At 35.6% G+C, this 12,365-nt stretch overlaps 1 protein-coding gene across 4 annotated transcripts in view; it reads right to left on the bottom strand.

The window, feature by feature from the left end:
- PCCA (propionyl-CoA carboxylase subunit alpha) overlaps positions 1-12,365 on the bottom strand; it is a 232,525-nt gene that overhangs the window by 6,646 nt on the left and 213,514 nt on the right. For all 4 annotated transcript variants that reach the window (XM_087967316.1, XM_087967315.1, XM_087967314.1 and 1 more), the window contains one exon: positions 10,525-10,665. In XM_087967316.1, the coding sequence (XP_087823442.1) occupies positions 10,525-10,665 (141 nt within the window). The remainder of the gene's footprint in view (positions 1-10,524; positions 10,666-12,365) is intronic.

Here is a 12,365-nt window from a genome sequence, read left to right as displayed (position 1 = left end):
GTTTCCTCTACACCAGTGATCCCCAACCTTTTTTATGCCGCGGCCCGGTACCGGCATCAGCTGGGCGCCGTGGCCCGGTACCGGCATCAACTGGGCGCCGCCATCTTTTTTTGATGAAAAAGTGCTTCCGATGACCTCACCGGAAGCACTTTTCATCAAAAAGATGGTGGCGCTCAGCGCTCGGTGAGCTTTTTCGGGTAGAAATGGCTTTCCTACCGGAAAAGCTCACCGAGCTTGGCGCCGCCATCTTTTTGATGAAAAGTGCTTCCGGTGAGCTTTCTCACCGGAAGCACTTTTTATCAAAAAAGATGGCGGCGCCCAGCAACCAGCGGCCCGGTAAGACTTGTTCCGCGGACGGTACCGGTCCGCAGACCGGCGGTTGGGGACCCTGCTCTACACTATAATATATGATATGTATGATGATGACGCACAGATTTCACTATATACAGTACATGACTAGAAAACCATAGACTCTTTTGTCAAATGTTTATAAATTATAAACTGTTTATTTACTATGAGGTAAATATTCACTTCATATTGGTGGTAAATATAATGGTCTAGATGTACATGATATCCCAATAGAAAATTGGTTAATGTGAAATTGACCTCTGAATAAGACCAATCAATTTGTTTTCCAAGCCGGAATATTACACTATAAGCTATGTCCTCTGGAAATATAGGCGTGCTTTTCTTCTGTAAGGTTGAAAGGTCTATGTGAATTACATAAATATATGGGCAGGACAATACAGGTCTTCCTACTGAATTAACACCCTCTATTCCATGAGAGAATTATGTTGTGAGTAAAAATAAGAACAAATCTGTTCCTTTTACATTTGAAGGCAGTCCTACTTTTGGGTATCAAATCATGGTTGTCCTTTAAAACTGAGCTCTTCTGAATTTTGTGAAAGAGTTCTCAAATAAAGAAGAATTTTAAAAGAAATCTGCATTTATAAAAATAGCAACTAATAGTTGGAAGCCTTTGAAGATAAACTCACCTATTTAACTTTTTACCTTAAGGGAGGGGAAAAAACTGTATTTCCATAGATACCCAATATTTAAACACTGTGGTTTTACTTCTAATAATAGTTAATTTGTCTAAAATGGCTTTAGTGGAAAGTGTCACTTAAAGCAACTACATTTAATAATTGTTCTTTATGTCAATCCTTTATAGACTTTTCTTCCTACTGTGTTGCAAAACAGCAAATCCTAAAATTAGTCCCCAATATCTCACAATTTCCTACTTCATTCATTCTCTAGGGCTTTGTTCAGTTTCTTTCACTGCATAATTGTGTGTATCTTTTTGCCTGCCTGTATTATTTAAGCCGGAAAATGAATATCTTAAGAGATTTCTAAAATATCCTCTTTCATCATTTAAGGATTAAGTTCAGCTTTTAAAAACCCAGTAACTTTTCCAAAGATATTGAGCTGGCATAAAAGTACACATATATACAAATCATATCCAATGGTATAATTTGTATTAATTAATTCCACTTGTGATTAAAATGTGTCTTTATATATCAGTCGTTTTAATGAAGGTTTGAAATGGGGAAAGGGGTTTATCAAGTATAACCCCCCAAAATTTTGATTTTCTAAAAAAGGCAAATAAAAAAAGAAGAAAAGAAAATGCAAATTATGTTTCAAATATATATTTTGTATTCAGAAGAAACAATAAAAAATGCTGGGATTAACGATAAAATATAAAAAATAATATTTAATATTTCATTCTAAAATGAAGTATAAGATCAAATTCAATGGTGTCTTGCATCAATTCTTCAAATTCCATTTTTAAAGTGTAGCCGTTCATTATAGCAACTGAAAACAAAACGTGGGCTTAAACTGAGGATCTGTACAGCCTTGAAGCTTATGCAAAGAAAATTAAAATATAGCAGGGCTTCCTGCACAAATAGTTTTTTGAAACTAGATGTACCCAGTTTGCGCACAAACATAATAATAATAATAAAAGACTGCTAATGGACATTTTTTATGGACATTTAGAGGTAGAATGAGGTCTCAGACCGGTGTTTTTTTTAACCTAGCCCACTTCCCTAATACTTCTGTGAGTCATCAAGACTTAATTATTGTGACAGGGTATCTTCAATGTTAGGCTTACAAAACAGTCACAAGCCTTGCAAGTCTTTTTGATAAAACCAATCGGCCCTGATGTATTTCTCCACTCTGTCTAATTGGTGTAAAGTTTGGAGATCTTACTCTCGTATCTTTCGCCCAGCTTGCTGCTTCCTCTCCTCTGACACCAGGTCAAGGTTCACATTCGCCTCTGATTATCAAAGTGGCATTCATTAAGCAGCGTCTGCCTCGCACCAAAAGAAGCTAGCTTGAAGGAAAGAAACCTCGGCCCATTTACTCAGCAGATTTTAGCATTTTAAGGAGCCCCAAATGTCACACAGTATTGCTATGTTTTGAAGAGTTTCAGCTGATGATTAATTGTGAGTGATGGGAAATAAAATCCAGTAAAGCCAGCTGCTTGCCATGGTTGGCAAAATTGCTATAATGGATATAGGCTGCCAATTTTCCAGTTTTACTGGCAAGTCTTCCAAGTGTAATTAAGGGAAGTTATAAATGATATGGAAATCTATCAAGTCCTATTTATTTTCAGAGAACTCTTTCCCCAGAGACTTTTATCTTCAAGCTTATCATTTGCTTTGTTGTGCTAATGATTTCATCCATTTATTTCTATTAAAGCCCCCATATTCCATCATAACGAGATAAAATCCACTTCTGAAATAAAGGTTGGAAATGGAAACCTCTTAAGTCAGACTGCAAGCTTTTCTATGTTCCTTTTGTAGCATTTAAGCTGTAGCTTTGTTTGCTTTGTGGACATCCCATTTTAAAACATTTCCATCTTTTTCTCTCTTTTGAATCAGCTGCAAAACATTGAAGGAGCCGCCCAGACTTCTGAGACGACGAAGTCACCCACCCTTTAGGAAAGAAATAAAATGTCAGCAGTGTAAAAAGGGGTCTTTGATGCTACCCATTGAGCCGAGAGTGGGGTTGCTCACTAATGTAGTTTGATTTGGAATAAAAGCATGAAAATGATGTGCACGGGTCTAAAATTGGAGAGGTAAAGGATGAGTGCACCGTATTCCATTTCTCAATTTCATCCTTCAGAACCACAAAATGGGGGGTTATACAGTTACTGGATGAGATTTACGGTAACAGCTGTGGTCCTCCCACACAAGGGAGGACCTTCTAATGGGGTGAGGTCTGCTTAGAACAGACGGGGAGATACAAAACAAGATTTCCTATTAAGGACAAGCCCTAATATCCTGGCTAAAGAACGCCATGAGGACGGGGGGGGGGGGAGTCAAATTGCCTTTAGGTAACCCCGAGTCCTACGTTTTGCAGCTTCAATGAAATGCTCACAAAATCTGAAGCTATTTTCAAAAATTGCACACTGCTTATAAATGACAGGATGCAAAAGCAAAAGACTCTCCCACCCCCCCACCCCCCACCCCACATCCCACCGCACCCTGTTACTCTCTAGCCACTGGAAAGCCTGCACAGGAAACCGTGCCAGTGGCATATGGCTTTCTACTGTGCTAAACATTCATACAAAAGACAGGTTCATCAGTCATTGGTATATCTGGACCGGGGGGGCTTAAGGGGGAGGGGAAAAGGCTTCTGATGGATGCTATTTAGAGCTAACCTGCTGCTAATACATTACCAGGGCTGGAAACTCTCCTGACATTGGAACAGCAGACCATGAAATACAGCACATACAAGAACATACACCATGTTTGCCAGCTTCCCCAAAATAATAAATAAGCTATTTAAACTCTGCGCCTAGTATTGGGCCTGCTGTAAGGAAGCCTGGGTCAGTCCTGCACAGGCCAATTAATGCACAGCATCTGCTGCACAGAAGCAGCACACGAAGCACTTCCGAATCATTTCGGCAATTAAAAGAAAATTGTTTCCTGCCTGTTACGACAGCAACTGTTTCAATGCAAGAGTGAGCATCAAATCATTGTCTGGAGCTGGAAAAAAAATTAAGCCTCTTTTTTTTGGGGGTAGCCGAGGAAGGAGGAGGAGGGAGGGATGGAGATTTCTTACACTATAAGATCATTCTTTTGTTGCCCTGCATTGTTTTTTTCCCTGCCAAATTAAGACAGAAGGCTTGGAAGACTTGCAAGGACTTGCTACGGTATCACCTTCTGGCACGCTGGGGTTCCAGGAAAAAGATGGATCCCTGTCCACCTCCCTGACTGGTCTACAAAACTGAAAAGGCTGTCATTTCATTTTCAGAAGCCCTCTGCCTTTTAGAAAGAGTCTTAAAGTTGGGAACAATCCTATGCAATGAAGCAACAAAATAAAACAATTGGCCATCAGAAAAGGCAAGACTTTCGATCTAAGCTAATCAAACCCATAGTTGGAATTTCATTTTAGAATCATCTTCAGTCTGGACACAGAAGAAGTACATTATTGACTGTTCTTAATGTTCATTCAGCCTTACTTTTAACCAAGATGGGATCAATGGTAGCTGAAAACACTAAATCATAGACTTACAAGTTATAGTTATTTGAAAACAGGGACAAATTCTGATTACAAAGTAATTTATTTGCTGCAATCAACATATTTATATTCTCAAACAAAAAGCATTCTCAAACAAAAAGGTGAGACAAAAGAGTGTGTGTTTGGGCTTAATAAAAAAAAAATTTTTTTAATCCCTCCTTGTTTAAACATCATGTTTATTTTATTAATATCCTGTCCCTTTTTGCAACCACCCAATTGTTTTGGCTACTGTCCATCCTTGAATTTTTCTCTTATTCAGTGATTTCTTGGTATTATGTGCCTAACTATAGTCCTGATATCCATGTTAAAAAAAAGTACTGCTATTTTCTCCAAGACATGTTAATTCTGAAACAGGAAAGCTACCGAGATGAAAATATAATTAGCAGTAATTAACTGTGCTTGACAGATGATTATTAAACTTTTTACGCCATACTCCTTTAAGGAATGAATTTCAGTAGAGCGCATCCCAGATTTTCTGACCCTTGATTAAGCGAAGGTCAGAGATGTTCCCCTGACAGCAATAAGTACCAATCATTGTACCCCCACTTATCCAAAACACAACTGTTCCCAGAGGTTCTAGAAATGTCCAGGGTTCCCTTTGGGAGGTTGGGTTAGTTTAACAGCCAGAGGGAATAAATAAGTGGGGGTACAATTTTAGAAATATTTTTATTTGATTGCTAAAAGGCCATGTTTGCTAAAGATGTGTTCTTTTGTCTACAGAAATCCGAATATCTCCTTTTATTTTCTAACCAAATGTGTTGGTTCTTCATTTGAAAACAAGGAAACCACCCTGGTACATTTACAGGGGGAAATTATATTGCATTATAGCACCCACACTGAAATATGTATGAAATGTATGCATGTATAACACACATATATACATACACTTTCCATACATTTACAAGCTGTTGTATGTTTTTATTCTGGGCATCAGAGTGACTCAAAATGCTCTGGTGCCGTATATTATTTTCAATGTGAAATGAATTTAGCACACCAGTACTGAAGCAGAGCGCAATCTTGCTTAAACAAAGGGCTACAATCAAGTAAAAGGAAAAAAAAGATCAGTTATTAACATAGGTATGTTAAATACAGCACACAATATTTGGAATCCATTAAATTTTATACAAAGCTTCATAAAGGGTACTTCAATAAACATGGCCTTAATTATACCAATGCTTTTGCCTGCTTCAAACCTCTGCTAATGTTAAAGCATTAAGTATTTAATTGAAATACAATAGCTGAAGAACATGGAAGACATTAAAGGAGAAGGTTACAAGCAACAAGCGATATTTGAAGCCTAACCTCACATTTTACAAGAAATCACCAGCTCCTACAGTGAAGTGAAGGAAAGAAATGGGATTTGGAAGGTTTGTTTGGATTGCTGCTTTTCAACATTTTGAGAGATGAAACAATTGCAGGACTTTATCTGTAATCTCAGCAAGATATAGTTTTCTTAGGCTTTTTAAATGGAGTGTTAGAGAGTTAAATTATGTGAGTCAAAAATTGAATACTGTAAGTCTGAAATCATGCATTTTCCATTTGACTAGTGAATGTTTTCAGTTCTCTTGTGAGGTATCTAAAGGGACATTCATACTTCATTTTGGATCTGAAATTATTACTGCCTGCATTTCCAACAGACTGTTCTAGGTTCAAGCCATTAAAAAAGACACTATTTCTGTACTTGAGTAGTTCTGGACTATATATTTTTGAATATTATGGCATATGTTCATATAATTTTCTCAATAAAATAAAAAGACAGGGAAAAAAATAGGCCTGAAGCATTAAAGATTGTGAACATTCAAGGATTCTTTTAAATTCTCATTATAAATATCTTATGTACTTATATTTAAATGTAAGTAAAGAAAAGATAAGGCTGTTAAGAGACCCCATTCAAGACCTTGAACACCGTAGAATCATCTGGCTACCAGTATCTGATGATTCCCAACAAGTATTAAACCAATAATTCAGTGCCTTGTGGTGGATACTATAATTCAACACTATTGGAATTTCACTAATTTACATGTAACATAGATTAATGTGCTTAGCATATTATCATAATTATTTAACCCAGTTCAAACTTGGAAATGCTATTAATACCTCACCTTTAATACAATAAATGTATATGACATTAAAAGAGAACATATGTGATATAAAAGAAACCGACTAAGATGCTATCAAACAAGGAGTATTTTTAATTAGAGATCTCCTTATCAAACTCCTTTAACTTCACATCTATTGTTCAATTCAATTTTACAATTTAAAGAGTACCATTCTGTTTGCACACATGCAAAACAATTTTGCCCTTACTTTTCTGACCTTCAACTTTCTTCCTATCTATCAATGTGACTTTTCAAACACAACAAAATAATTTTACATTCTCTGTTGAGGATTGGCAATGCCCTTCCTTCCTTCCCTCCTTCTCCCTTCTTCCTACCTTCCTGAATATAGCCCAAAATCTGTACTCTTTCAAGAGCAGATAATCTTCAACAGCTCTGAGCAAAATAAGTAAATGTTTTGATTCTAAAATTCCCAAATATCAAACATTGATATAAAATTATTTGAATTTAAAAAGTTAAAAGTTTAGTTTAATAATCTACTATGTTAATTTAAAGAAAAATGGGCAAAGAATTACTTAAAGAATACTTAGTTCTGTGTGAATAAGGGCATTTTAAGCTACTTTTTCTAATACAAACTTTTCCTATAAAGCAAACTGAAAGGTTTCAATGATATACCCAAGGCATAGCTATTTTCACTTAAAGGAAAAACAAAGAAATCTCATGAAAGTGGCTTCGCATGACTAATGAGAAAGTCTATCTAGTGCCCCCTGATATTTATACATGTTGGAATGGATTGTCTACATTGGAATGGACTGGGGGCATTTAAGTGAGATGTACACTGTGGATGTTTTTTCGCTACAGACAACCCATTAAGGCAGAGTAAAGCCTCCTTTAATATTTTTGATGGACCAAGAAAAAAAAATCATATGTTCTTTTGAATGTAGACAAACCATTATATAGAAATAATTTCTAGTTGTGTGGTACCTGGAATATTCATGATGTTACCTAGCTTAGAAATGAAACATCTATGCAAGAAAGCCATCAAGCTCAGAGAGCACCAGGGACCCTGAATTATAAATATTCTCTTTTATCAGCAATTCCTACTTGTTTCAATATAATGTGCTGGCTTCATTCTCTGTCAATAAAGGATAGATCTCTAAGATCTACTGATCTCAGTAACAGCTAGTCTTTTACCAGGTAGTACAGTACCGTATACCTCCTGGTTAGTTTGTAGGTTTGGCCCCATACTTTTCCAACCTGGGGAGGAGAAACTAAAAAAAAACCCTCAGCTGTGTTCATTACAGTACAATATTTCTATATATTTACCTCCTTGCTAAGCAGACAGTATAACAGAAACCAAAATTTAAAAAAAAAGCGAGTGAAATAAACACCATCATTTTACAACTCCAGTCTACATCTGGGCCCTAGGCTGAAAGCCATCCTAATATTTTCTTGCAGTGATGCTGCACTCTGCAAGACAGAAGCCTCCTTGCAAGATATCACAAAATAAAATTCCCTCTCTGGCCCCCATTCTCATGCAATACTAAACTTCACTGATAATCAATCTGCATATCTACCAGTTTAGTATAATGGCCCACGGAAAATGTTTTTGACATTTCTCGTAATATTGTTTCGTACTTCATTATATTATTAACTAGTAAATGCACTAGAAAATAAAAAGAGTACTTAAGTACTCTTTAAGCTGCCCTGAACAGTGGAGAGGAAATCACACAAATCAAGACACATTCAAACAGGGGAACAATATACCCCTGGTGTATAAGAATCCCAAGGCCTTTGAATAGCTCCAATAATGATCTTTGTCCTGATGGACAGCCAAAACATATAAGCTGAATCATACCATTCGCTACTTATTCAGCCTGGGGACCTGATACAAACTCATCTCTCTTCAGAAAAAACTTTTTGACATCAGTCTTGGAAAGGAAGGATTTAAGCTAAACCCCCTTTCAACACCACAAATGTGTTTTTGCAATTAAACCTGCCCAATTATCATTGACAAGTCCAAATCACCCTGAGCTGTTCAGAAGCTGTTCGGTGCCCCCAGCAAAACCCTGCAGGCATAGGTGTTGGGGGTGGGTGGGGGAGAAGAGGGGAAAGAAATCTCTCTCGTTATTTAACAACATCTTTGGGTTCCACTGTATTACTTTTAGAATAATTGATTGTATGAGAAGAATGCTTTCTCCGTTTTAATTTCCTGGCTCAATGCCCATCCTCTTACAGTTCTGTTTCTTCATGCAGACAAAATATTCAACAAAAGCAGTTCGACAAAAAGATGCACTTTTTAGTATGTTATTATTTGAACCTCATTCTAATTCTACTACAGTAAAGTAGGCTTAACAGAAAATACCCACTGTGTCTTTAAACCTCTTTCCCTCACACTCACACAAACATATATGTTCTCTACCTCATTTCTTCCTACTATTTGGCATAGAGAGTTTGCACCTTCATAGGAAAAGTAAACAATAGGTATCTTTCTAATGTCTGCTCAATTCTTCTGGATATAAGAGTTAGCATGATAATAAGTGTTAAGATGAATTGATATAGTCACTTCTTACAAACACTTTCTCAGAGCTTAAAAGGGAGCAACTAAAGATTAAGAAACAAAATATTTAATATATTTGTGAGAGCAAAGCTCAAGTTCAACTTGTTCAGCTAAAGAAGTTGTTTCTAAAGCACATGTTGGTGTGTGTGTGTGGAAATCAAGCTAAAGCAGCACTTTAAAATGAATTGTCTTTTTTTGTAACTTTGTCTTTAAATGTAACTATAAAATATCTCAATCTGTGTGCAAATGCAAGCATACCTCCCTTTTTTTGTTTGTGGGGTAACAATAAAAAGTGAAGAGTTTGCAGGTTACATTTTGGTAAAACATATGCTGAATCTAACTTACATACAAATATATGTAATAACAAAGTTCACAACATTTATGCTTTTTCTTAAAAACTATAGAAAAAAATTATATACGTAGGTTTTTTAAAAATCCGGTGTAAGAGTTTTTTCCTTCAAAATATAACACCAACACAGAAAATGAATTATCTGTCAGCTGGGCAGCATGTAAATGTTATTACCTTCTCAGCCTCCTTTGTCGATCTAGTTTTTGGTAAGGAATGGCATGCTAACTCAGGGACATCATCCAGTTGCTTTTTCTTTTGTATAATTTAATAAAACAAAAACACTGTGAATTAATGAAAATAAAATCCAGCTAATTTATTCAGTTGGCTGGCTGGGGAACTCTTCAAGTATAGAACATGGGTATTCCATATATCTATATGTCCAGAGAGAGAGAGAGAGGGGTGTGTGTGTGTGTGTGTGTGTGTGTGTGTGTGTGTGTGTGTGTGTGTGTGTATTCTCGCATAGTTTTCAAAAAAACATGGGGATCAGCAACTTGTGTGCAGAATGTTTCACTAGTTTTAATGAATATATAAAATGCAAGTTATCAGCACTTTCCTCATTTTTACAGGTCTTTAGGTTTGTTTTTTTAATTGACACTGGTATATAACATTCCAACCATCCTACTTTAATGTTGGTCTTGCACAACAAGATTTTTCTAAGCTCTGACTGAAAGCACTTTTCTGCTGCAGATAATTAGACTATAGGACCAAACTATTGCTTTGAGAAGGGCTAAGAAACTTATAATCTAGCATTACGTGCAGTCCTTAATTCAGAGCAACCCATTCTGAAATTCAGCATAAATAGGAACAATTTCCCATCTCTCCTCCCACGGCACAATATTGGACAACTAAGTTTATCAGGTTTGGATTCTTAAACTGTCCAACTTCTCTCCAAAAGAGACAAAAATAGTGAGCTTGCTTTCTCAACAGAGAAATTCCTACTGACCTTTAAAGAAAATTTTTAAAAAATATTTAATAGTTCAATGAAAAATATTCTTAATTTAAACGTACATTAGGAAAAGGGAAGCTCTTACCATGTCACCAGGTTTTATGGAAACTGCCACTACTGCTCCAGGCATTGGGGATCTTATGATACTTGTGGTATCCTCCGTAACTTTTTCTGGCATGTATTTGCTCAGTTCTGCAGCAAGCTCGTTCAACACACGCAATTTGTACTTGGAAAAAGGAAAAGAGATGAGAAAGAACTGTTACAAAAGTAAATTATATCAAAGCAGCATTGATTGTTTTTTTTTTTTTTAAAAAAAAAGATCATAGTATCTAAAATCTAAAGCAAGTATGCATTAATATCTTAATCTTGCTTGGACACCTGGAAAAAATTTTAAAAGTTGCATTTTAAAAAGATATTGGAAGCAGACTAAATTTGATAAGTCAATTAAAATACTATTGGGGTTATCGCTAAAATAGAAAATATAATTTGCATCTTTCATAAAATAAAATATTTAAAATGTATCTCTATAATAGATTTCATTATATATAATCCAGTATTTGTCATTATATACAGTTTAACAAAATAGAGCAAATTTTTGTCTTTCTGCAAATGTTCAAGTGTTGTAAACATTTTATAATTTTAGTTTGTACATTATAAACCTTAACTAAAATGATTGTCTTTTTTTTAAACACCAATTATATATTATATGCACTTTTTTTCTCTCTATCTTCTGCCGGTCATGCTTCCAAAAAGTAGATATGTAAATGTAAGGAAATGGATAACTTGTCCAAGAGGTATAGCCCTATTAATGTACAAAAATCAAGATATTCCTCCATGAAACAAAAAAATAGTTTTGACTTTTTCCTTAAAAGTACAAAGGCCACATGTTGCAATCTCTTGGCTCAAAGAATTCTGAAAATACAAGTTCAATTTAAGTAGACTATCAAAATAATCAGTACAAGCTATGCTAAACAAGGAAATGTTTTTGAACTCACATAAACTGTCTGTGGTTTGCAAATAGGTTTGCTTCTGTTTAAATTTTTATGTTAATGTAACCAAAATGACCAAGAATGTTTCAAGAGAGAAAAAGATATTCTCTGTTTTTACTATTTACTAATACATTTTATATAGTCACTGAAATTCCAATGATTTTATCTTCCTGTTGGATTCTTCTCCTTTAATCTTTTTATGTGGCATCTGCTTTTAAAAAACTTGTTCTGGACGTTGCTTTCAGGCCTCCAGCAGATGGCAGCAGGAGTCCATGAGAAACTCTATCTTTGGCCATCAGCAGACAAAAGAACAAATGCAGCTCTTTCAACTGGTCTTGATTTTAAAAAAAATATGTGGGTATCCGAATGAATGGCAGATAACAATCTAACATACACTGAGACCAACCACAATCTCTAGAATTTCTGATTATTTTAACTCAATTCTCACAAATAGAACCTTAAGCAATTTAATAGCTCCAGAATGCAAATAAAATTAAACATTTCAGCTTCGATAACCAATAACTATCACTTTTGAATGTCTCGATATCTCATTAATCCATCTTTAGAAGGATCTCTGCCCATTGAAAAGCAATGTATAATCAGGGTTATGCCTAATATCACATATAATATATAGTACAGTAAAACAAACAAATTAATGTTTGACCATTGAATCTCAGCACCCATTTTCAAACTCACCTTTTAGAAATAATTGGGCATAACCTTATAAGCATAACCCCATTTCACCTTTGAAAAGCAGAGTGCATGGGGTGCTGGTGTGGTGTAGCTAAGGTGCCCTAGAAGCTGTCCAATGATCTAGTACATGTATTGTAATGGAATGATGGACGTGTTTAAGAGAAAGTGTTCATTATTTCCAGATTTCTCAGTTCAGACAGAGCTCCCCCACATTGTAAAGAATACCGTTTAAATCCTCTGATTT

The sequence above is a fragment of the Notechis scutatus genome, chromosome 5 (assembly GCF_049901735.1).
Source record: "Notechis scutatus isolate UNSWTSFEM ecotype Mainland chromosome 5, rNotScu1.2, whole genome shotgun sequence".
NCBI classification, from domain to species: Eukaryota; Metazoa; Chordata; class Lepidosauria; order Squamata; family Elapidae; genus Notechis; species Notechis scutatus.
Note: the sequence above shows the minus strand (reverse complement) of the source record. Positions and strands in the feature narration are given on the sequence as shown.